The 23,854-nt window shown below is 58.8% G+C and overlaps 10 protein-coding genes across 10 annotated transcripts; 6 read left to right on the top strand and 4 right to left on the bottom strand.

The window, feature by feature from the left end:
* Positions 1 to 448: 448 nt before the first annotated feature.
* Positions 449 to 1,781, top strand: BXZ73DRAFT_105285 (uncharacterized protein; the record flags this gene model as incomplete). The annotated part of the gene is made up of 5 exons (XM_048016204.1): positions 449 to 496; positions 551 to 617; positions 675 to 820; positions 887 to 1,015; positions 1,155 to 1,781. 5 exons carry the CDS (start codon positions 449 to 451, stop codon positions 1,779 to 1,781), a joined length of 1,017 nt encoding a protein of 338 aa, XP_047873927.1.
* A 1,360-nt stretch (positions 1,782 to 3,141) lies between these two features.
* BXZ73DRAFT_105284 (uncharacterized protein) lies at positions 3,142 to 5,127 on the bottom strand (the record flags this gene model as incomplete). The annotated part of the gene is made up of 4 exons (XM_048016203.1): positions 3,142 to 3,422; positions 3,840 to 3,958; positions 4,016 to 4,083; positions 4,882 to 5,127. The coding sequence occupies 4 exons, from the start codon at positions 5,125 to 5,127 to the stop codon at positions 3,142 to 3,144; spliced, it is 714 nt and encodes a 237-aa protein (XP_047873926.1).
* Positions 5,128 to 6,115: 988 nt separating this feature from the next.
* Positions 6,116 to 6,807, top strand: BXZ73DRAFT_3641 (uncharacterized protein; the record flags this gene model as incomplete). Its single annotated transcript, XM_048017884.1, has 2 exons — positions 6,116 to 6,433; positions 6,475 to 6,807. Coding segments are annotated over 2 exons (651 nt in total), but the record flags the coding sequence as incomplete, so codon positions are not given.
* Positions 6,808 to 8,364: 1,557 nt separating this feature from the next.
* On the top strand, positions 8,365 to 8,919 carry BXZ73DRAFT_4386 (uncharacterized protein; the record flags this gene model as incomplete). Its single annotated transcript, XM_048019220.1, has 3 exons — positions 8,365 to 8,433; positions 8,487 to 8,740; positions 8,808 to 8,919. Coding segments are annotated over 3 exons (435 nt in total), but the record flags the coding sequence as incomplete, so codon positions are not given.
* A 1,631-nt stretch (positions 8,920 to 10,550) lies between these two features.
* BXZ73DRAFT_80630 (uncharacterized protein) lies at positions 10,551 to 12,244 on the top strand (the record flags this gene model as incomplete). The annotated part of the gene is made up of 3 exons (XM_048023322.1): positions 10,551 to 10,873; positions 11,256 to 11,653; positions 11,685 to 12,244. 3 exons carry the CDS (start codon positions 10,551 to 10,553, stop codon positions 12,242 to 12,244), a joined length of 1,281 nt encoding a protein of 426 aa, XP_047873923.1.
* An 82-nt stretch (positions 12,245 to 12,326) lies between these two features.
* BXZ73DRAFT_105282 (uncharacterized protein) lies at positions 12,327 to 13,144 on the bottom strand (the record flags this gene model as incomplete). The annotated part of the gene is made up of 2 exons (XM_048016202.1): positions 12,327 to 12,387; positions 12,444 to 13,144. The coding sequence occupies 2 exons, from the start codon at positions 13,142 to 13,144 to the stop codon at positions 12,327 to 12,329; spliced, it is 762 nt and encodes a 253-aa protein (XP_047873922.1).
* Positions 13,145 to 14,252: 1,108 nt separating this feature from the next.
* BXZ73DRAFT_52981 (uncharacterized protein) lies at positions 14,253 to 15,285 on the bottom strand (the record flags this gene model as incomplete). Its single annotated transcript, XM_048020910.1, has 3 exons — positions 14,253 to 14,621; positions 14,691 to 14,941; positions 14,991 to 15,285. 3 exons carry the CDS (start codon positions 15,283 to 15,285, stop codon positions 14,253 to 14,255), a joined length of 915 nt encoding a protein of 304 aa, XP_047873921.1.
* Positions 15,286 to 16,266: 981 nt separating this feature from the next.
* Positions 16,267 to 18,827, top strand: BXZ73DRAFT_105280 (integrin alpha N-terminal domain-containing protein; the record flags this gene model as incomplete). Its single annotated transcript, XM_048016201.1, has 12 exons — positions 16,267 to 16,457; positions 16,508 to 16,569; positions 16,620 to 16,793; positions 16,842 to 17,016; positions 17,075 to 17,163; positions 17,217 to 17,357; positions 17,412 to 17,644; positions 17,701 to 18,057; positions 18,112 to 18,217; positions 18,265 to 18,500; positions 18,545 to 18,715; positions 18,768 to 18,827. The coding sequence occupies 12 exons, from the start codon at positions 16,267 to 16,269 to the stop codon at positions 18,825 to 18,827; spliced, it is 1,995 nt and encodes a 664-aa protein (XP_047873920.1).
* A 144-nt stretch (positions 18,828 to 18,971) lies between these two features.
* BXZ73DRAFT_92230 (Metallo-hydrolase/oxidoreductase) lies at positions 18,972 to 20,137 on the bottom strand (the record flags this gene model as incomplete). The annotated part of the gene is made up of 6 exons (XM_048026287.1): positions 18,972 to 19,265; positions 19,298 to 19,603; positions 19,678 to 19,871; positions 19,930 to 19,954; positions 20,007 to 20,039; positions 20,102 to 20,137. The coding sequence occupies 6 exons, from the start codon at positions 20,135 to 20,137 to the stop codon at positions 18,972 to 18,974; spliced, it is 888 nt and encodes a 295-aa protein (XP_047873919.1).
* Positions 20,138 to 20,807: 670 nt separating this feature from the next.
* BXZ73DRAFT_52946 (MIF4G-domain-containing protein) lies at positions 20,808 to 22,773 on the top strand (the record flags this gene model as incomplete). The annotated part of the gene is made up of 5 exons (XM_048020904.1): positions 20,808 to 21,281; positions 21,407 to 21,803; positions 21,852 to 21,998; positions 22,050 to 22,198; positions 22,249 to 22,773. 5 exons carry the CDS (start codon positions 20,808 to 20,810, stop codon positions 22,771 to 22,773), a joined length of 1,692 nt encoding a protein of 563 aa, XP_047873918.1.
* Positions 22,774 to 23,854: the final 1,081 nt, after the last annotated feature.

The following is a 23,854-nucleotide window of genomic DNA, read 5'->3' as shown; positions in this document are numbered from 1 at the left end:
GCGGGATACACCAGAGGGGCATCGGGGATACGTCCAGCTTCTCCGCCAATCTATCGCCTCAGGATAACGGTGAGCGAAAGTGAGAGCAGGACAGGCGTGCGTACGGGGCGTTCTGTGCCACTCAGGACGCCCACGAAGCGTTGAACGGCCACGTCTTCTGCATCTTCGGCCGCTTGGACGACTGCAGACACTGCCGCAGCTCCCACGTCTTCCGATGCTCCAACACCCTGAAACCAATCGGGTCAAGAAATGCAGCGGTTGGCGAGCGGGAAACTGAGACGACTGACGTGTCTTCGTGGGCGGAAGACACACACGCACGACACAGCGCTCCGACTCCAGTTGGGCGGGGTGACGTAGGGTGACGTGCTGCATCACGCCGCGTCACCACCCGTCACACGCCGCCGACGCCAGCCGCGTCGGCGGCGACGCTCTCCCTTGTACCACCACAATGTCTCGGCCTCAAGACGACAGAAATCAGGAGGCGACGGTTTATTTGGTGCGCCGGCTTCATTCTGCGCCACTCTGTTTTCGTGCTCACTCCGGAGGACAGGGAAATCTTGACGAGCGGTGTTCAGATGCGCTCATCTGGGAGTTGATGTTGCAGGCCGGCCCAGTAGGTGCGTACTGTCCCCCTCATTATCTCGGGATGTGCCCTGACTGTTCCTGCTGTGCAGCAAATGTACATCTGCCAAAAGACCGCATATCCATGGCGCATCAGGGCTACGGTTTCTGTGAGTTCTTGACCGAAGAAGATGCAGAGTATGCCTGCAAGATTATGAACCAGATCAAATTGTGGGGTAAACCTATCAGGGTTAACAAGGTTCGTAGCTATCGGCGTTCATGCGAACTAATGCTGAAATCCTCCCTTCGTGCCTGCCGAATACAGGCTTCCTCGGACAAAAAACAACTGGACGTAGGCGCAAACTTATTCATTGGAAACCTCGACGACAACGTGGATGAGAGGTTGCTTTACGACACTTTTAGTGCATTTGGCATGATGGCGACTACTGCCAAGGTACGTCGTATATCCGCTTTCCGCATGCTCCCCCTTCCTTCCCTGCCACACGCCCCCGACATATCGACGCAGACGTCCTCTGTCCATCTGCCGTCGTTACTACCCGTGGCACCCGCGGTTTACGCCTTTCCCATGACAGATTGCGCGTGATCCCCAGTCTGGAAACTCAAAAGGCTACGGCTTCGTCGCCTACACCGACTTCGAGGCGTCGGACGCGGCGGTCGAGTCCATGAACGGCCAATTCCTCATGAACAAGGCAATCACCGTCCAGTACGCTTTCAAGAAAGACGGCAAGGGCGAGCGACACGGCACCCCCGCCGAGCGGCTGCTCGCCGCGCAGGCTCGCAAGAACAACGCGCTCCCAATCGCCGCGCGGCCACCCCCAGCCCCGATGGGCGCCATCGGTGCGTTTGGTGCGCGCCCGCCGATGCCTGGCTTCCAGGGCCCGTATCAAGGCCAGTTCGCGGGCGTACTCGCGGGCGCGCCTCCGCCGCCCGCCGGGTTCACGCCCCAGCAGACGATTATGCCGCAGGGGATGCAGATGCCCCCGCCTCCAATGCAGGGCATGCCGCCGCAGGGCATGCCAGGCATGATGCCCCCGCCCCCGCCTGGAGTCCCGGTCTACAACCCTCAGGCCGGCTTCGCGCCGCCTCCGCCCCCGCCAGGCTACATGCCGCAGGGGATGCCTGGGATGATGCCGCCGCCGATGATGCATCCGGGTGGGATGCCGCCGCCGCAATACATCCCCCAGCAGATGCAGATGTAGCGCCCGCTCCGCTCCCACCACCCCACCACCCTCGCCGTCACCTTTCCCTCGCCTCGCACGCCCCGCCTTTAGGGTCCCTGCGGTCGTCCTGGTCTGGATTTAGGACGGCGCGTCGCCCGTCTGCGATGCGGTGCGGGCGTGCGCGCCATCCTGTCCATGACGTCGTCCCGTTATCGTTCGTAGCACTCCTCGCTCTCGCCATCCTGTCGTTGTACCCCCGCAATGCTACCTGCTGTTTTCACAGACCCCCTTGGACCGGACCCGCCCGTGGAGCACTCAGCCGGCGCATCGTGGAGCGCGTCGGCGTTCAGTATCGCGAGCGCAGTATCGCCTTCGCCCCGTCCGAAAGGCTCAAGCTCAGGCTCTGGCCAACAGCCGCACGTGCGCCCCCGACTCCGTTTCCCCGGCCATACGTCGGGCCCAGCGAAACCCAGCACAATGGCCGGATCGGGTCCCCTCTCCCGCCGCCGCGCGCCTGGCGGTGTACATGGGTAGAGTACGTGGGGCCATGGGCATCTAGAAGCAGAAGACGCTCGAGGCGCGCCGAGCACGTTGCGACGCTGTATAGGCCCGTCACGCAACGCGCGACGAAGCACGGCCCTCGCGCCGATTGGGGGGCCGCGCTGGACGGCATCTGGGCGGATTGGCTGGGGATAATGCTAGGGTTCGCTGCGAGCGATCCCCCTGCCCAGGTGGTTCCGCTCCCGGGCCCTCAGAGATGAAGCTTAAAAGACCACGGTCCGCCTGCAGGAGGGCCGCGGAAATCCGGAGCGCGTGCGGGTTCGCTCTACGCACGCGGGCACCCGGCGATGCTCGCAGCTGTGCGGCTCGCCTCGAGCGCGCCACAGTGTTGTGTTTTCCGTCTAGTGTTTCCCTTTTTTTCGCGCCCACGTCGCGCTGCGGGCGGAGTCAGCGTTCGAGCTGCCAATCTAGCATCTGGGTGGACGGGGGCCCACGTCCAGGTACAGCAACAGCGTTGTCCAGTCCGATTCCGTCATCCGGCACCCGCCGATGGTCAATTCTGAATGTCTCGATATTTGTCGCGGTATGTCTGTGCGAGCCTGGCTGCGGGCGCGGGCGGTCACCGTCCTGCGTCCGCGCACTCCACTCGGATTACGAGTTTGTCGCGCAGATATTTGGTTCCGGTGTTGCGAATGGCGTGTTTCATAGTATCCACTCCGTGAGCCTGTCGCGTATAGAAAGAGTAGTTTGTGGTGTGGTTTCCTATACACATCCTCACTCAAGCCGTGTGCTGCTAGTAAAAGCCGACATTAACCCAAATCCAAACCTGTGTCCCGCCAGCCCCTATACCCTCCGCAACACGCGACGCGACGTCAGCGCAGCCCTCTTAAGCTTGATCTCACCCGTCTCCTCCTCCCCTATCAGCGTCCTCCAAGTCCGGCACGCCCCGCCTCCACACGACGCCCGCGCGCGCAGCGACGTCCATCGCGATGCGCCGTACCGCGCGCACCTCCGCCGCGGACGCCCCGCCCGCCCGCGCGTTCGCGAGGTGCCAGCCGACCTGCCGCGGCGCGTCCACCGCGACGAGCGCGGCGACCTGGACGTAGACGAGCTCGCGCGTGGAGAGCACGTCCGTGCCGCCGTACGTCATCCCGTACCCGACCGTCGTCGCGAACCAGCCTGCGGATCGCGTGGGGAGGGCGGGCAGAGGGCAGAGAGGGGGCGAAGGAGGGCAAGGTTCCGGTCGGTGAGAGAAGGGCGGTCGGGCCCGGGTGTTTGAGGGGGTCGAACGGCGGCGCAGCGGTGAGGGGGGTGATTATGGAGGAAACGAGGTTCGCGCGGCGGGTGTTGTGCATATACAAGGGTCCCGACGACACATGCGTACGTGCGCGTCGTATCCGCGGCGGCCCAGACGAGAGGAGGACGTTGCGTGGAGAGCGGGTGAACGGCACCGCCAAGACGACGACCGGGAGCATAGTGGCGAACCGTCGTCGAAAGAGGCATCCGGGCACACACGCCGCGCACGTAGGAGGAAGAGGCAGGGAGCAGTCAGCGTCCGCCGTCCGAGGATGGGCGATTGGGTGGAAGTGGACGGACCTAGGTCGGGGTAGGCGTCGTACAGCAGCTTCTGAACCGAATCTGCCGAGTCGCGGTACACGGCGCGGAAGACCTCGTCGCCGCGTTTATCCCATTCGGCTGGGGGCCGAGCCGTGTCTCTATAATACGAAGAACGTCGGAAGGTCAGGTGGCAGGAGACGTACTACGTGACGCACCGCAGCGGCTTCGATTCGCGTAGATGCTCAGGCGTGGCATCGCGCAGTGCAACTAGGCTGTTGATGGCCTGCGAACGAAATGCGAGTCAGGGACAAGAATTTAAAGCGTGACAGCGTACGCAAGCAAGATTAGGAATGGCGCATGCGCAGTGTGACCAACGACTGCGAACGTGGTACCAAAGCTTCGCGGACCGTATTTATGATGCGGTCTAACGCCGCAAGGTTGAAAGATGAGGATGATATCTCCGCCAGAAAATAGAGAAAACAAAAAAGCGATGTCAAGAGGTACATCGTTAACGGTCAAACTAGTCAAGGACCAGGTGTTGCCACGTGTATGTTACAATGATGATTACAGGGCAGTAAACCCGCCGCTAAAACGGAATGGGGCCATATCTGAGCCAACACCTGCTCTCAAGCACCAAATACGAGTCACCAAGGCGGAGCATCGTAAAGGAGCATTCGCAAGAAGTCTCATACTGTTGCGCAGAATCGCTGCGTGCCTCCCTGTTGTTGACGCGTAGCGTCTCCAGCTGGCACCGCCTCCCTGCTTCATCGACGACGACTGCGCACAAGTCCACTCAAGTGTACAGCGCCCTTCGATGCATATCCCACTTCTACTGTCCCCTCTGCCTCGGTTCGGGGCACGGACCGACTGTCACATTGCGCACTTGCTCACGTCCAGGCCGTTTCGTTGCCAAGCGGTACTGCCGAGAGGCGTCGCCTTCCAGTAGTACCGCTGCACCTCCAAGGAGGCTGGCACAAACTACCGCCGTGTCGCAGGATAACTAGGCCAACCCTTCCGACGAAGACCCAATCCGCCCAAACGTTGCCGGCCTAATTTTGATGACAAAACGAATTGAACTTACTCGCGGCATCCCGCTCAAGAGCCCAGACATCAGAACAGCTTCTCGCATCTTGCGCGAGAAGATGATCTGCTCCTGCGGATCATGTTCGTCGAGGTCTTCCAGGGCAGACTTGAAGACCGCTGGGACGGCTTCCGGAACGTTGGCGGAGCTGAACGCGACGGCTGCAATGATCGCCCACAAGGTAGAGGGCACAGATCCAGCGTCGGAGGGAGGGAAAAGGGCTTTGATGTGGGCGAGGAAGGCCATCATGGTGTCTTTTCAGTGTACCAAAGGGGCCACAGGGGAGTTCGGAAAGGGGGAGATGGACATGAGAAATGCTCGTCGTTCGTGAGAGCGTCCACGGGATACCGAAAGCCGTCCATGAGGCCGAGCACGCAGCAGGCCAGAGGGCAGGAGAAGGTCGATGGTGTGTTGCAACTTGGGGATAGACTCAGGAGTCAGCGGGTTTGTTGCGAACGAAGCGACCACTTAAGCGCCTTGAGAGTGTGTCACGTGCATAGTTGAACGGCCAGCCTCCAGCCGATGCAAGCGCTTGTCTTGTTCCGACTCGATGACTGCACAATGTGTGAGTTAGTACTCTATATGTATATCCCATACCACTGCCTATACCAGATGGTGCGTCAAACCGAATCCGGCACGATGGGTAGTGCCCCCGCTACTACTGTAAGATTGTGCAGCGAGCCATGTCGTCAACCAGGCGCTAACTGGACACTGGCCAGTGAGCGCCGCCGCTGCCGGCCAGTAAAGTCCCTGTTGGATGTGCCACGTGACGACTGAGACTCACCACCACGACATCGACAGTTTTTCAATTTTCGGCTTACCAACGTGCTCAGCTTTACACCAGTGGAAGCTCCACCCGGGCTACAACGACAGCTTTCCTTCCAGTGGTGACTCAGTGGTCCACCGCAGTCTCACAGCGAGGCTGTTCAGAATCTACCCCCTGTTTCAATAGGGTGCGTTTCATGCAATATTACCCACGATACTCTGATAGTGCTACTGCGTCTGTTCTACAAGAATCCAGTCACCCTCAAAAGCTCATGATGCATTCGGACAACCCTCCAGCAAATGCGTCGATCGTCCGGAATTTTGAAGTCGCATACCACACCATCCGGGGCTCCCTCGGGTATGCCCCGAGTTTCCCTGTCATGTTAATCCGGCTGAGTAACCTACCCCTGCATCCAGATTACAAGATCTCAAGGAAACAGAGCAAGCTCTCCGAATCACTGCGGCATCCATCCTGAAGGATCTCCGCGCGCGCATCAACTCCCATTCTCCTATCTCCCGCCTGCCTGCGGAAATCCTGAGCGAGATATTCCTCCACTCATTCGACAGACCCAACAGGGAGTCAATACCCCCATTTTTACCCTCATCGACTCATATACAGGATCAGATCGACGAACACATTGCGACCCTACTCCCTTTGACCCATGTCTGCCAGAGTTGGCGACGAGTGGCCCTTCAATTCCCGGCTCTGTGGACCGACATCGACTGTCATAGCCGCGATCAATATCTTGCCTTCAAGGAACGGTCTCAAGAGCTCGGCGTGTCGCTAGTGGTCAACCCTCGTGATGTTTTCCGTATCTGCAGACCTAGGTCCTTGGGCACACCGCCTATATCAGCAACGAGGCCGTAGAAGAAGTCGTATCCTCCCTGATCCATCGCGTTCAGCGACTCGACATGGAGCTGGAATGTCCGGAGCTGAAGCCTCCACCATGGATTTTCACCGCATCGGCTCCCCGCATGGAGTGTCTCAACCTTGTCATCGGGTGCGACGACACTCAATTCCTGGGTCGTTGGCGAAGCTCGCCGGAAGGGAGGTTTCTCTTCCGGGATGAAATCTCGTCGTTACGAGCTCTTTCGCTGTCTGGACTCCTCAAGTGGATACCCATCAACAGCTTCCCCAACCTCACGCACTTTGCCCTCTCTTGCGAGAACTGCCACATGGCTATAGTTCTCAATGTGGTCCTCGACGCGACGCCCCGTCTTGAGATCCTCCACTTGGCCAGAGCTAGCATCACAACAGCAATCCCAGTTCCACCATCGCGCCCCCAGCTACCATTCCTACGCTCGGTCTCGTTCAGCAAGTCGTCGCCATCCGCCTCGCGGATCGTCCATTTCGTCGACATCCCCGCTTCCGTTCCCATCCGCATGACGTCATCGCTCATCGATGTCGGCTCGGCGCTAGACCTCAAGGACGTCCCCGCGGTTCGTGACGCAACCGACCTCTCAGTGCGAGTCTCCAGCACATTGAAGGAGGTCGAGTTCATCCTCGAGGGCACCTGCGGGTTCCTGCTCCAGGGACAAATGGACGAGCTTGAAAACGCGCATGCATGGATCCACGCCCAGCTCGAACGGCTTCACGACGCTCCCCTCTCTCAGCTCGTCAACTTCATGCTCGACATTCCCTTTGTCGACATACAGACAGTCATCGATCTTCTCCACCACATGCCTCGTCTCGAAGCGCTCCAGATTCGTCTATCGTCGCCACCCCCGTTTGGAGCGGGCGCCAACTTCATCCAAGACCATGCACCCCCGGTCGAGAAGCTTCGCGCGCTCGGTCGCGCGCTCGTCGGGGCCAGCGACGACGGATCGACCCCCACGCCGCTCTGCCCTGCGCTGACCGAGCTCACTGTCTGTGCGGACACGAACCCGGAGGGTAGCGAGTTCAGCGGGGCGCTCGCCGCGTTCGCCGACGTCCTCGCCGAGCTCCTCGACGGGCGGGCGGGCGCGGGCTGCCCGCTCCATGAGGTCATCGTGCAGCCAATCAGACACCCGTTCGAGCAAAGCGCTGAGATGGAGACGGACCTTGCGGCTTCGCGGGACAGGTTGGCCGCGCTGATGCGTCCATTTAAGCGGCTCCAGGTGGTGCCGTGGACGGTCCTGGGGAACCCATACCTCACGGAGTTCTGGGAAGTTGAAGGCGAAGAGAAGTATTGGGGGCTATGGGAAGAGGACAGACCACACGTGATGGACTTCGAGACGTAGGGGTGATACGCATGTTACCGATGTCGATGACCTTCTCGCATCCACCATCTCCAGCTTATATTCACTCCCATACCCTTGAACGGGCTCATCAGACATGCCCCGCGTGGCCCACAAGGGTGTTCCTGTCGACAGCCTGGTTGACGGAGTATGACGAGGAGATCTGGTCACGATGACCAAACCCGGCTCGGTCCCACGCCACCGACGCGTCTGACGCGTGAGGTCATTGCGGGTCGCGGGCGGTTGTCATGGGTCCGGGGCGGGCTTGTCACCACTCGACCCAGTCCGCTCCGTGCACACGGCCGCTCCTCTGAGCACGCCCACCATCTCGCGTCTACGCCCTCCCTTCATCTCCGCACCTCCTTCACGATACCATCATGCGTGAGCAGCCTCTACTGGACCCCACCTGGGACCGGCAACGCGTTGGCTGACGCGCACGCGCCCTCCAGCTCCCAGAAAACGCGCTGCCGAGGACGATGGTGCCGGCCCCGCGACGCGCGCTCCAAAGCTCCCAAGACCGACACCTCTCCCAAAGCCGCCAAGGCCAAGGGCGGGCGCAAGGGCCCCAAGGTGCGTACCGGTGCTCTCCGCGCCGCAGCCACGACCTCATTGGTATCGCGCAGACCAACCTCGCGGCGGGCGCGTTCAAGGAGCGTGCGCTGCCGCTGCATATCAACATCACCCACACCCCGCCCGTGCTCGACGACGAGGGCACGGTGACGATCGCGTCCCAGGACCCGGGATTCGTCGGCACCAGCACGCTCCTCCCGGGCACGTTCGCGACCGGCAGCTACGGGTGGAAGGGGAACAAACGCTTCACGGTCGAGATCAACAACCCAGACGGAGGCGGAAAGGAGAAGGTACATGTTATGTTAACGTGAGTGTTCTTTTAGTTTCAACTGTGAGTTCTAACCAATGGAGGTTTTGCCGGTTACGGCTTCCAGGATGAACGCTACTGTGATTGGCAGCAAGGACGCGAAGGAGGACGAACCCGGTGATGCTGAGGCCACGGCTGCAGATGAACCCAGCGACGAAGCCAAGGAGGCTATGGAGGAAGCTGTTGGCGAGGAAGAATCGTAAGCGTTACCCTGGAATGGCATTGTGCTCTAATCTACTCCGATCCATATGTTGCTACTATGTTGTAATGGGATGCGTGTTGTTGTTGTTTAGTTGTAAAGCAAGAAATTCTCGTTTGACCAGCCCCTGTGATGCGTCGTCGTTGAACATAAAACCAAGTGCGACACTAATGTCTACTGTAATGACTGTTGCATATCGGACATCCTCACCAAGTTGGACAGACCATGTAGGTACTCGTCCTGTAATTGCGAGCGAAATGAGCAAATAAGCGTCTAAGAGAGTGAGCGAGGAGCACAACGAGCACAAATTCAGCGGTACTGCGTCTGTGCTCGAAACCGTGGCCTGTCCTGCATGTTTTGCCTCGTTGTCAACGCTCCTGTAAGACGTCTTCCAATCTCATACGCCCAAGCACCCCATATTCATGACCAACTGCGCGTTTTTCCGAGACGCACCGTTTGGGCTCGGGCCAGTCTTCCGTAGGTCACGCAACTCTCCGCTCCCTTTCTTGGACGATGGGGCAGGGACCAAATCGCGATTTAGCAGCCTTCGCGGTGCGTTGACGCACCTCCAAACGCACCCCTGCACCCTGGTGCCTGCAGAGGTCTCCATTGCCGGAGCATGTGCAGGCCACCGTGATCTGGCCCAGTGGGTTCATGGACTTGTTTCATGCCGTGAAAGCACTTGCAAATTGCTTCTCGGCTGCATGGCGTCTTCATACATGAGCTCATGACGCAAGCATCCAGCTCTTGAGTGGACAACCCTTGCTTGCTCGATCAAGCACGAAAGCATCGGGAACATTCATTCGTCGCGGTTGACACCAAAGGTCACATTCACGTGATATGTAACTAAGTCAGTGACGTGCCTGGGACCTGTGAGACGGCTGGCAATTTGTGACGCCAGCTGGCGACAGCTTCAACTGTACCTCCTTCTCCATCTCGTTCTTGAACTTAAGAAGACATCACAGGGCATAATTAACGTGATTCTGGTGGTGAACCCAGAGTCCCCAATGTGAGATTATTCATGTTTCAGTTTCAAAGGATTTCTACGAGAACAATGGCTCTAACGTAGTATTCATCTAGATCGTAAGCATTCCTCTAGGCAGGCGTAAGCAGCATGATCGATCATGTCAAAAACCAGGTGCAGCTACAGTCACCCACATGCAGGTGCGATTGTGATGTTCATCTTTGATTCATATCTCCAGCAACCCACCGCGATACTCTCAACTTACCCAACTTTGATTTAGCCTCACGGATGTACAAATGGCAGATCCGAAGACTGGAACCAACCCTGCCATAGTTCTCCCATTGCGCTATGGAGTGTCAGAGGCGACGTTGCCACTTTCGGCCCGAGTTGACTGTCTCCCGGAAGACGTCCTCGTCGACATCTTCTTCTTAGCAACCGCACATCAACGCAAGTTGACCCGGCTAGGGTGGCAGTCCAAGCTTTTTCCGCGTAGATTTTCCATCCGGACGCTTCTCGCTATCACACACACATGCCGTCGGTGGCGCGAGATAGCCATTGGCTTCCCTCGACTGTGGACGAACATCGACATCCGAAACTGGCCGCAATACCTCGCGTTTGAAGCTCGGTCTCAAGCACTTCCGCTGTCCATGACGATGGTCGTTCCCTCTGGTGGTCTGCAAATGCATCTCAAGCCTTCAGGAAGTCGACTCATTATCGGCCCTGCTTTCAATCACGTTCGATGCCTCCAAGTGGAGCTACAGTCCGTGGATCTCGCCCCACCACCAGGATGGTTCTTGAAGATGGAAGCACCGAATCTTGAAGCCCTCATGTTGTCCACTGCGAGCTGGAAGTATGCACTGAAGGAGGAACAGGATCTGATCAACTACCCCTCCTTCGAGGATGTCCCTGCAGCCCGTCCGATCAAGCTCCTTGACACAGACAGTCCGAGCCCTCTGCAAGCCCTGGCGCTGTGGGGGATGCGCGGATGGTACCCACTCGACCACTTCCCTCACCTTACGCATCTTCTACTTCATGTCGTTACTTCCACGCAAACCCGACGCTCTTCAGCTTCCTTCGTAACACCCCGGCTGTGCGATTCCTTCATCTTTCGCATCTGATACACCTCCTTGAGGAAGCCCCCCCATCCTTCGTGCAGGTCCCCCTTCATTGTCTCCGCTCACTACTGGTCACCGACTCGAAACCAGACAATGCTGTACCCGTATTCTCCTACCTCCAGTTTCCGGATTCGGTCTCCATCCGTATGACCGCTCCGGAATTCCTAGACGACGAGTACTTCGACCTACGTTCCCTCGCCGCCGTCCGCAGCGCGACCGACCTGGATATCCGGACAGACAACCCCTTCCTCTGCGAGGTGCAATTCGCGCTCCACGGCCAACGTCCGGGTTCTGGCTAAACAGCCAGATGCAAGAGGCGCACTTCGCGCACCAGTGGGTCCACGACCAGCTCATCAACTTCCCCCGCCACATCCCGCTCGCCACCATCACGTCCTTCACCCTCGACTGCCCGTTCGTCAACGCCGGCGCGCTCGCCTGCGCGCTCGAGCTCATGACCGCGCTCGAGACGCTCCGCGTCCTCCTCTCCGCGCCGCCCAAGGACTGCAGGGAGCGCGATTCCCGCACGTATCTGCCGCCCAGCATCTGCTTCCAGCACCCCCCGGACCTCGGCTTCCACTGGCTCGCCATCTCGCTCAACCCGAGTCTCGACCCGGGAAGGGCGAGCCCGAAGGGAAGTCCTCTGCCCCGCGCTGAAGACGCTCGCAGTCGCGTCGAACATGGTCGAGGAGAACTCGGGGCTCTTGTGCCTCGCCGTCGGGCGCTACGAGGGGTACGTCAAGCAGTTCCTCGAGGCGCGCGCCGACACGGGCACCCCGATCCGGGCGCTCACGCTCCAGCCGTTCGCGTCGCTGCAAGTGCACACGGTACCGGAGGAAGACTTCGAGTACGAGGCGAAGGAGTGGTATCACGAGTCTGGCGCGAACGTGGAGCTGGTCGAGGACACGGAGAGGAAATGGCGCGAGACGTTCGAGCCCCTCGTGGAGCGATTCGAGTGGGTCCCGCCGGGCAAGTACATCTTTGGCGACTTCGCGAAGCGGGACTACTGGGATGTGGAGGGCCAAGAGAAGTACTGGAGCTGGGGTACAATAGTCGGCCACATTTCAGGAATCCGGAAGATCCTGCTTGCGATGGAGACGACAGTGATTCGGAAACGCACGAAGGTCCTTGTGACCCCGATGACGCCGACGACGATGAAGACGAAGGCGAGGGGAGCAGATCATCGCCTATGTCCTACGACTAGTAGAATGTATCTCGCGTGCCTCTAATACACTCCACTCTTCTACACTCGTAAGGAAAGGACAACCGTGAAAGCATTGAACTAGCTTGTTCCGAGGCGCTCTAGGCAACTTAAACCCAAGCCCCGTCAGCCTCCGACCCTCCGCCCTCGCGCCAGATCGTGTCCTTGCGCCTGTCCGTGTCACAGCAGAAGACGCGTTCGAGCCCAGCTCAGCCTCCCGGACCCACCGCGCGAGCAGCGCCAGCCGCTGCGTCCCGCTCGCGAACATCCACTCCCGGTCCGTCTCGCACCCGTCCCGCCAGAACGACCGCCACACCCACTGGCGCTCCACACCCCCCGGGTGCGGTGCAGCGAGCGGGGCCCCCTCCAGCACGGTCGGCGCGCGCACCATGTGCCCCAGCGCGAGCTCGGGCATCGCGGGACATCGCCTGCGGGACGGGCCCCGCCGCCGGGCGCGCGACGACGCCGAGCGGACGTACCGCACCGCGCGCTCGAGCGCGACGCGGATCTCCCCGAGGGAGCGCATGTACGTCGTCCGGAAGAGCGGGCACGCGTCGAGCGCGATCGGGCACTCGACCGACCCGACCGGCGCGGCGCGGTAGACGACGGGGACGAGGCCGACGAGGTCCGCGTCGCGCTCGCGCGCGGCGTTCATGCCGTCGTACGTGCTCTGGCACCGGCGGAGGAGCTTCTTGTTCGTCGCGACCACGGGGCTCGAGATGTGGACCGGGTAGGCGGTGCGGAAGAGGTAGGTGCGCGCGGGGTTGGGGGCCGCCCGGGAGGGGAGGGGGGTTGACGTACGCGAGCTCGACGACGATGAGGTGCGGCTCGCCAATGACCACGATGCCGGAAGTCGCGACGGTGCGCCGATGATATCCCGGAAGTTGAAGGCGTGGGCGGCGACGAAGTCCCGAAGGTGAAGGGACATAGACTCGGGGGTAGGGAGGGTGCGTCTTGAATCAGTGGGGTCGTGGAGTTGTGGATGGGAGAACACACGCAGAATTTCCTGTGTTTGGAAGATTGGCCCTGCTGGGAGACGACGCGACAAAGTAAGTACACACCTGTGAGGGTATCCTGCGACTTTCCCGGTTCACACCGGGACAGGAGATCGCTGTCGGCATGCCCGCAAGCCACACAATCGCTCAGGGGGTCGGTGGGAGAAAGGAGTCGAGCAGAGGAGGAGGGCATGGCGTGGACTGATCACAGATCTTGCAGAAGTCGGTTCGCTTGTCTGCCACCTTAAGGCTCATTTGAGCGAGGCTGACACCTCGTCAGCCTTAATCCACGGCCCCATTCTAGAAACCGTCACAATCGGGTGCTCATGAGCAGTCTGGAATGAATTAGTCCCGCAACTGTTTGAACCATACGGGATCGCACCCACCGCGAGTGCGACCGTATACGTGTCTTCCGCTCCAGGCCTGACCTCGGGTGAGCGTGTACATCAGTTCAAGTGGTGGGGTGCGCGCCACAGCGAGCGCAAAGCGGTCGTCGTCGAAGAGCCGCAAAACATGATGTTCTCGGGCTCGAAGCCGAGGTCGGGAAAGATATATGCGGCGAGCACACCGAGGAGAGAACGGGGAAGGGGGACTGCGCCTATGATTCCGCGGATGAGCGGAATGTCAGCGGCTTGCAACACACGAATGAGCTGCGCAGCTGCTTTCGGTTTAGGGAGGCGTGAACGATTGAGCAAGCGGTAGGCGTAAGATCGGACGTACCGCTTGCAGCGCTTTGGACCCGAGGGAGGGCGAGTGTCTGGGATCTGGGGAGTATGTCAGTGTGTCGCATGTCGTCGAAGTGGTGCTATCCCTCACCGTTTGTACTATGTGCTAGGTGTCTTGGAGATGTTCGATGTTACATTACCATCATCGTCCCACTCGCCTTGAAGCTCGGGGGAGAGCGACTTATGCGAAGAAGCCACATGTTACTGAAGACTCTATGAATTGCTGACGTAGTGGCTATGGCAGCATCGGGTGACATTAGCATACATAACACACGAGGTCTAGGATTGTTCCGTGAAAAATCTATCCATCCTTTCTTCATTCCACCTTCGCCTTCGGCTTCATGGCCGCAGGGCCAAACGTCTTCACCACCCTAGTCGTGAAGAGGCCCGCGAGGATGACCGCGCATACTGCGCGTGCCGTCTCGGGGTCGACGGCCGCGATCTTCTCCGAGCTACCCTCGGCAGCAGATGACCCCAGCCATCCCATCGAGACCGCGTGTGCGTCAGCCCAGAACGGTTGCGCGTGGGTGAGGAAGGAGTATATCCCGGTGATAACAGGTGCACACCACAGGTCAGTGGTCGTCCAGCCGTAGGGGAGGAACTCGGTCGGGGTGGTTAGGGTGAGGGCGTAGGGTTGGAAGAAGGAGAAAAGGTTTGTGAAGAAGAAACCGGCATTAGCAGTCATCTATGCGCGCGAAGTGGAGGTGGGATTAGAACAGCATCCAGAAGGAAGATATACTGTGACTCTGCGCACCAACGACGTGAGCAGGAGAGTCCAAGGGTTCTCCTGGATGGCAGGGGAAGGATGGGCCGTGACCATGGGTGGGATCAGGTTGCAGAGAAGGTAGGCACGGCTGAAGCCGTCAAACAGCGCGAGAGGAAGCTCGACTTCGTAAGAGGGCTCGGGGACCCAGGGAAGCTTGTCGACGGTGGCTTGAATGACAGTGTAGAAGGCGGGTACAACACCCGAGAGCATGAACGAGGGCGGGATAGCCAGAGCTGGACCTACAGATGGTCTGAGAGTGAGAGCTAGGTGAAAATACGACATACGCACCCATGATTGCTTCCCCTCCGTACACTACCAAGAGAGCGGCGGCGGCGTCGCGCACAAACGACCGCGGCTCAATCTCCTGTAACGCAGCTGTCTGGCCCTTCTCTGCGTTTACGGTCTTCATCTTCAGCGCATGATCGTGCCACAGCTTCTCACGGATCTGGCGGAGCGCGACGCATAGACGAAACGCGGCGACGGTGTCGAGAGTGCTGATACCGAGACCAAACCAGGTGAAAGGCGCGATGGGAGTGAGAAGCAAGCGGTAAACCTCGACCACCGGGGCGAGGAGGAGGGACATGGTGGCAAGAACAAACGGGAAAGGGCAAGCGGCAGCGATCTTTTATCGCGCTCGGGTTTTGGGCTGGTGGCGGGGCGGCTCAAGTCGAGAGGTGAACGAACGTGTCGCGAACGTGGCGCATGATGCATGATGAGAGCCGGCACTGTGTGGGGGAGAGCGGCGCGCGACGTCGACGCATAGGGCAGTTTGATCAAGCACGTCGGCGAGTCCTCCTCGGACCTCTCTATGTGCATAAAATATCATCACTTGTCAATTCTAGCGGTTGGGTCAGTGTTGGGGAAATGGGAGTGACATCAGGATACGGACCAGAAAAGGGTATATGTAACCTAAAGTTTGCATACTTCGCAGGGTACAATGGTGTAGTGGCTGTCATGGCCCTAAACCGGGAATGTGAGGTGGTCTAAAGCATCAACGGACTCAGTCGTTTGTGCGCTGGTTCAAGACCGTCCCCTCCAGAAAACTTGGTTACTTTGTGTCTCCCGTGCCGTAAGGCGTGGACGGACCTGGTATAATGCGCCTTTGACTGGCCAGGGAAGCAATTCCGCAACCTGCAAGGCGCGCCGAGTTAGTCTTAGGAGATCAGGACGCGTCGTCTGTCGCGCAGGTGGCCCGTGCCCCTCATAAACCCTTAATCTTTTTGTATCATTTGGATGTATGTTTCTCTTTTGTTAGTATTTGTTGTAATTGTCTCAGCCTCAGCAGTGTTCCAGGCATCTCGGAATGACCGATACTTATCAGTAAGTTGTAAGTACATGCTATCCGAATGGATGTGCGTCTATGTGGCTGAGACGACGAGTCTGGCGGAAGCGCAGCCCTCAGCACGCTTTCACCATTACCCTCTCAGCTCCCTCATATACCCTGTCTTTTTTCTCACTTGAATCTTAAGACTTGCGGCGCCGTTCTCTCGCGTAAGGTTGGCGCGGAGAATTGAAGCTCACTCCAAGAACCTCCCTCAAATACTGCAGCTTGCCTTCCGCCGCAATGAAGCTCTCCTGGTCAAACTCTTCTCCGGGGTGTCTTGCTGCTCTGTTGCTTCACACACTGCCCTCTTTCGCCATATGGCCGTTCCCTCCTAAACGGTTCAGCGGTAACGCCCTGCTCAATGCCGGTTCAATGGGCGTGGGTCCCGAATCGAGCATCATTGCCTTCGGGGACTTCAATGGAGATCAGTTGTGAGTACACTGGTATGTTTGAAGGATGATGAAGGTTTATAGATTGCTAGTCTTGATCTGCTAGCACTGGATTCTGACCGTCAATCGCTTCACATGTACCTGTGGGACCATGGTACGTCTTTCTTTTGCATCCCTTGCGCGCGCGTCACGCACCGTTTGCAGAGGCGTACACGTTCAAGAGCTCAGGAGGGTTTCGACATCCGCAACGCGTGTTCAATGTTATCCCGGGAGACTTCACGCAAGATGGGAAATTGGACCTACTCGTCTACGGGCAATCGTCGACCTCCAGTGTTCTCTCAGTGCAGCTGTACGTTGCAAACCCGGAGGGTGGATTTGGTGCGTGATGAATTTGCTCGGAGTTGCTGGAGACTGACCCTGTGACAGACTTCAAGTCCATCAGCGCAGACCCGGCCATTTACGCGCAACCCATTCCCATGGACATGAACGGTGATCTCAAGATTGACCTCCTAGGAACTACATCTTCTGCGCCGTCATCAACTTTCAAGGTCTGGCAGAACGTGTGGAACGCCTCGAGCACACGCTCAAATGTGTTCAATGTGTACGTTCCTCGCCGCGTGCGGGATTCCGGGTCGTCGGCTGAATGGCGTTCATTACAGCGTGGACCCTGACTTCAAAGGGCAACACTGCAGGCTGGCGAACCCGCATAGCAACGCGGCGGTGGACCTGGACGGAGATTGTCTCGCAGGTACGTATCATGTATACCCTCATGATGCGCGGCTCGCTCATAAGAGCGTTCAGATGTCTTCTTGGTGTGTGAGGATCCAAGCACGGGAGGGAAGTACTTCCAGATCTGGGTGAACAAGAAGGACAACGGGTTCGAGCTGGCGCAGACTCGGTCTCTTCCCGCGGGAACACAGGCAATCTCATTCGCCGACATCGGTGCGTAATCCCTCCACGAGTACGTTCCCGCATGGACTTCAACATCAAGCACAGATCGAGACGGAACGCTCGACATGATGTTTGCGACCTGTACGTCCGTGTCGTCATCCACTGGTATCGGGACAACATGTTTCATCAATATCGCGTTCAACAAGCAGCTCCCTCTCTGCGCCGCATCCACTTCGCCCAACATTGTGAACGGCAAGCGCGTCTGCAGGTTGCCAGAGCAGCTGTGCGTGGCAGACCCTAACTTCCAGTTCGACCTCAACGATGGTGCCGGCAACGATGTGCGTCCATGCTTTACCATGTGCCTCTCGTCCTCTTCTCACCTACGTCGCTGCAGGCATTCGTTCGTATTCCCCTGTCCGATCTCTTCCCTCCTACCGAAAGTTCGCCAGCCCCGCCTGGGTTGCTCGTGGTTGACTCCTCCCAGAGTCCAGCAATCCCCATCCCGATCAAACTCGGCGACGTGAACCAGGACGGTTTCCCTGACCTACTCATGATCGTCGCCACGGGCAGCAGCTCCAAGCGACAGCGGACTCCCTACCTCATAGAGTCCATCCCGTGTGGCAAGGGTGTTCCCGGCTGTGGTTCCAACGGGTCGGGTCGACGTGGATGGCAGGTGGTGAGGAAGGATGCGGACGCGCTGATCTCGGTGCAGGACGCAAGGTCGGCGGCGTTCTTGGACATGGACGAAGACGTGCGTATACTTGTGTCGTCGCTGGGGTCTCGATTGACGAGTTTTTGCGCGCAGGGGTCGCTAGACATTATGGTTCAGCGCACAGGGGAGCAGAAGCAGGGCAACATTCTGTTCGTGCAAAACAACTTCTACTACGACGCGTTCTTCTTGAAGGCCATCGGTAGGTCTTCTATCCTTGCATTCTCTCTTCGTTAACCCTTCTCGCAGTCCTCAATGGAGCATGCAGCACCGGGGTCTGCCCCGCTTCGAATGGGAGCGACAAGCACCACCCCTACGGCGTCAGCTACTCCGGAGCCTCGTACAAGTACACTGTGCTCGACACGACCGGCCGACGCTCAGCGGCTCAAGTCGGACAGATGCCGCAAGCCGCGTACCAGGCACTGCTGACGCCGTATGTCTACTTCGGGCTCGGACGGACGAATAATTACATCGAGAACCTCTTCGTGGGTCGACGAAGCACACCGAGATGCACTACATCAACATGGAGGGCGTCATCCCGAACTCGAAAGTAGTCATCATTCCGCCAATCGAGGGCGACACGTGGAGGCGGGAGTTGTACTTGCGGCCTGGGGAGTGGATTCCATGGGTGACGATCACCGTCATCGCAGCGTTGATCATCCTTGCGATTATCGTACTTGTGCTGCATCTGAACGAGAAGGTACGTCTCTGTGTGCTCTGTGTGTCGCTACGCTGACGAACGGGCTCCGCAGCGGGAAGACGAGCTTGAAAGACGACGCGCATCTCACCACATCAATTTCGATGCGCTGTAGTACTGTGGACTTTAGTCTCGGTATCGTATTGTACTTGTGCGCTACTCTGTGCTTCAGCTATTCTAATTCATGTGTAAATTCTTCCTCCGGATTCGCTTGCCGTCGTGACTGAACCCAGACCACGGTGCGTATGTGCGCATCTTCCTAGGCTATCACGACCCACTTCTCGCCCACTTTCTCGACCCTTCCATCCTCCAATAGTTTGGTGAGGTGAAGCCCGACACTATGCGCGGCAGGCCCCCACAGGTCCTTCGGATACCTCGCATAGATCGTCGCCACGATCTCCTCGACGGACCGCCCCTCCTCTCTCTCTCCCTCAGCCTGCAGCACGCGCACGATCTGCTCCTCGCGCTCGACCCGGTGCTTGAGGTACGTCTCGACCTTGACCAGCCCGTCCTCCACCACCGGGCCGTGCCCGGGGTACAGCCGCGTGTACGTCTGCCCGTCGTCCCCTCGCGGCCCAAGTCGACCATCGCGGCGAGGCTGCGCATGTACGGCCCGAGGTCCTCGAAGACGGACGAGCCCTGGCCGAGCACGGTGTCCGCGGTGAAGAGCGCGCGGTCGGGCGCGTAGAAGAGGCAGAGCGAGTCGGGCGTGTGGCCGGGGGTGTGCAGGACGCGCAGAGTGGCAGGGGTGGGAGAGGAGGAAGTCACGGGGAGGGTGTCTCCGTCGGCGAGGTCGTGTAAGGGGGCGCCGGACGGGCTGGGGGCGAAGGAGTCGGGAGTGAACGAGGAGAGGAGGGTGGAGAGACCGGTGTTGGGGGTGGGGAGGGGTATCTTGTGGATGCGCGGGGGTGGAACGGGGTTGAAGCATTGTCGGCCTCCCAGAGCTTGCGGAGAAGGGCGAGGACGGAGGGGAGGCCGTTGGTATGGTCGTGGTGCCGGTGGGTGAGGACGATGTCGGAGATGCGAGGGACACTGGTGTCGTGCTCGCGAGCAGGATCGAGGAGGGCTTCTTGCAAGAGAGGTGCGTAGGTGTCCTTGCCTTCTCCGGTGTCGACGAGGATGTAGGGGTTGCGTTCACCGAGGAGGTAGGTATTTGTGCCTATGAAGGCTGCGATTGAGCACACTCGCCATTCCAGGGTGAACAGACCTTCATTCACCTTGCAATGTGAACTTCCCGGGGTTCTAGGGATGTGTTGGACAAATTTTGGACAATAATATGAACATGTTTGCGCACCTGTCCTAGAACTCTCGTTACTGTCTTGCTGAGCTTATGATCAAAGACGGTATGGTTAGTCGACCTCGCTGAATACCACCAAAAGTGTGTCATACCCTCGATATAGACGGGAGGGCGTCCAATAATTCCATCGCAATGATTAACCAAGAATCCAACTTGCGATAGAGTGGGGGGAAGGATGAAGGAGAGGCAAGCCGGCAAGCCGGGAAAGACACTGGACCGGATCTTCGACTTGTTGATCTCCTCTTGATCTCCTCCGGTCTTCGCTGAGGGTCTTAATAAGCCGCACATGTCACGCGAATCATAGTAACAGACGATTCAGAGATTTGTAGTGGGTCGAGGAGGAGGAGGAGGTTGACTTTGTTCCTTTGGGCAAGGAGATAATTAGGCACATAGTACTCCTGACCTGCTAACGGGCTTCACGTGCTTTAGTCACACATTGTGACGTCCGTCACACCGGCGTTCAAGCCTTACGTAAGTCCAGCTGTCTTTGCGCGCTGTTGGTGAACGCGCTGTGCTCAGCTCTCTTCCTCATTCACCACGATGGCGACCGCGGCGACCATGACCCCTGCTTCCCCCTCTGATGGCATGCAGAAGAGGAAGAGGTACGTTCTATTCACTCATGCTTCCGACGTCGCCACTAACATCGCGCCAAGGTCGCGTTCCCCCGAGTTCGCGGAGCAGCCACCGTCCAGCCGGCGTAGGTCTCTGTCGCCTCCTCCCCGCGTAGTGGAAGTCCCGAAGGTGCTCGACGTTGACCCTGTGCGTCGCGCCGAGCGTGAAAGGCAACTCGCGGCGCGTATGGCGGAGAAGGAGCTCGAGCGGATGGAGAGAGCGAAGGACGGCCGCAAAAAGGAGCCTGTGTTCGACGCCGCAGCCGAGTTTGCGAAGCTCACCAACTCGCGCTCCGGCGGGGTGTACATGCCCCCGGCGCGTCTACGGGCGATGCAGGAGGAGGCGGGGAAGGACAAGACGAGTGCGGAGTACCAGAGGCTCTCTTGGGACGCCCTCCGCAAGTCTATCACCGGTATTGTCAACCGAGTCAACGTCGCGAACATCAAGATGGTCGTGCCGGAGCTCTTCCAAGAAAACCTCATCCGTGGACGAGGCCTGTTTGCGCGGAGCGTCATGAAAGCCCAGGCGGCAAGTTTGCCCTTCACTCCAGTTTTCGCTGCCCTCGTGGCCATCATCAACACAAAGCTTCCGCAAGTCGGAGAGTTGCTTTTCACGCGGTTGATCAGTCAGTTTAGGCGGTCGTTCAAGCGGAACGACAAGGTGCGTCCTTTTCACTAGCTAGGTGACTAGGGTAGTCCGAGTCTAGCGTTGTCGTGGAACGGCGTCGTGGCTAGTCACCTCAGCCGCCCTGACTGACTCTGTACTTTGCTGACTGCTCTCTTTAGATCGTCTGTCACTCGACGACTACATTCATCGCGCACCTCGTCAACCAAAGCATCGCCGACGAAATCATTGCTCTCCAAATCCTCGTCCTCCTCCTCGAGCGCCCGACGGACGACTCCATCGAGATTGCGGTGGGCTTCATGCGTGAAGTCGGCGCGTTCTTGTCGGAGAACTCGCCAAAAGCCACCGCCAGCGTCTTCGAACGCTTCCGCGCAGTTCTGAACGAAGGCACCATCAGCCACCGTGTACAGTACATGATCGAAGTCCTCATGCAGGTTCGCAAGGACAAGTTCAAGGACAACCCGATCATACCCGAGGGGCTGGACTTGGTCGAGGAAGACGAACAGATCACACACCGGATTCAGTTGGAAGAGGAGCTGCAAGTGCAGGAGGGGCTGAGTGAGTACTTGTATGCGTTCTCTCTTGGCGTTTGCTCACCGTTCGTAGATATCTTCAAGGCTGATCCCAACTATCTGGAGAACGAAGAGCGATACAAGCAGATCAAGGCGGAGATTCTCGGGGAGGGATCGGACGACGACGAGTCTGGGTCTGGGTCAGAGGACGAGGATGACGACGACGACGATGATGAGGAAGGTAAGAACTGATTTGCTATTGCACAGGCAGTTTAACTGATGGCTATTGTAGCGGTCGCGGAAAAGGAGGGCATTGAGGATCGAACACAGACGAATCTCATCAACCTTCGCCGAGTCATCTACCTCACCATCATGAATTCTGTCAACTACGAGGAAGCCGTACATAAGCTCCTCAAGGTGCAAATCAAGGAGGGTCAGGAGGTATGGTTATTTGTATCGGATAGTCGCATCGAGCTCACAAAAGTTTGTAGATCGAGCTTGTCAAGATGATCATTGAATGTTGCTCGCAAGAGCGGTCTTACATCCCCTTCTATGGACTCGTCGGCGAACGTTTCTGTCGGCTCAACCGCGTATGGTTCGACTGCTTTGAACAAGCTTTCCGCGAGTACTACGAAACTGTCCACCGGTACGAGACGAACCGTCTCCGCAACATCGCTCGCTTCTTCGGCCACCTTCTCGCATCCGATGCGGTCTCGTGGAACGTGCTCGACTGCATCCATCTCACCGAAGAGGATACCACATCAAGTTCACGTATCTTCATCAAGATTTTCTTCAGCGAGGTCACAGAGAGTATGGGTCTGAAGACGGTCTCGGAACGCTTCAAGGACAATGAAGTTCAAATGTCGTGTCGAGGCATGTTTCCTTTGGATAACCCGAAGGACACTCGGTTCGCAATCAACTACTTCACTTCCATCGGACTTGGTGCGATCACCGAAGACATGCGCGAGCATTTGAAGGTATGTGCTCACGTTTTTGAGGATCTTCGATGTTACTGAGCCTTCGCTTGTAGAATGCGCCCCGCCTCATCATGGAGCAGCGCCGCCAGATGCTCGAAAACGAGTCTTCGTCGTCCGACTCGGACAGCTCCGACTCAGGTAGCGACTCCGACTCCTCAGACAGCGATTCTGGCTCGGGCTCAGATGGCTCCTCCGCGGACTCCCGGCGGCGACGACGCCGGTCCCCTTCACATTCCCCTCGCCGCCGCGACAGCCCCCCTCCCCTCGCGAAAAGAATCGGATGCGCGACGATTCACGTACACCCCCACGCCGCGGCGGAGGCGACCGCGATCGCTCGCCTCCTCCGCGGTACCGCGACCACGACGACCGACCCCGGGACCGCGACGGAGACCGTGACCGGTACGTCTCGCGCCGAGACTCCCCACCTCCACCTCCCCGTCCCCGCGCGCACTCTCCCAACGGCCGGGACCGGGACCGCGCGCGCTCCCCGCCTCGCTCGCCCACTCCACCTCCGCGCTCGCGCAACGGCGGTGGCGGGGAGGCCGACGGTCTCGCTCCCGTTCCTACTCGCCACCCCGGCGTGGGTCTGGGGGGAGGGACTATGGCCGGGACAAGCCCCGCCGGGACGACTCACACGACCGCGACTACGATCGAGATCGCAGGCGTCGGTCAGTCTCGCGGGACCGGTACGGTCGGCGGTGAGCGTTGGCGTGGCGGTGACGAAGGCTGAAATCGCGCCCGTTGACTGGCTGAATGGAAGGCTTGGTCTCGGGCACGTTGGGAAGTTGGCTCTGGTCTCGCTATGGATGTATTTTGTATCCTATAACTCAGCCGGTATATGCTATGTGACCCCTTGTATGTGCGTACACTGCCAAGTGCCGTGCCTATGCGTGGATTGTAGAACTGAATCTTGATCCCTGGGCTTCACCCTTCCCACATGTGACAATGGGCAAACTGGCGGGCTGTGCATACTCACGGAATCATCCAAGAGAGGCAAGTTGCGCAAGGCGGTGGCAGTGCTGTCCTCGTTGTTCCAAGGCCGCCACCTGGACCGCATTCGATGACACCTCGTGTGGGTACATAAGGACGTCGCACGCAGGCCTGCCTGCCTTCCTCCTCT

The sequence above is a fragment of the Epithele typhae genome (genome assembly GCF_022376455.1).
Source record: "Epithele typhae strain CBS 203.58 chromosome Unknown BXZ73scaffold_63, whole genome shotgun sequence".
Classification (NCBI taxonomy): Eukaryota; Fungi; Basidiomycota; class Agaricomycetes; order Polyporales; family Epitheliaceae; genus Epithele; species Epithele typhae.
This window is presented reverse-complemented; position numbering and strand designations above follow the sequence as displayed.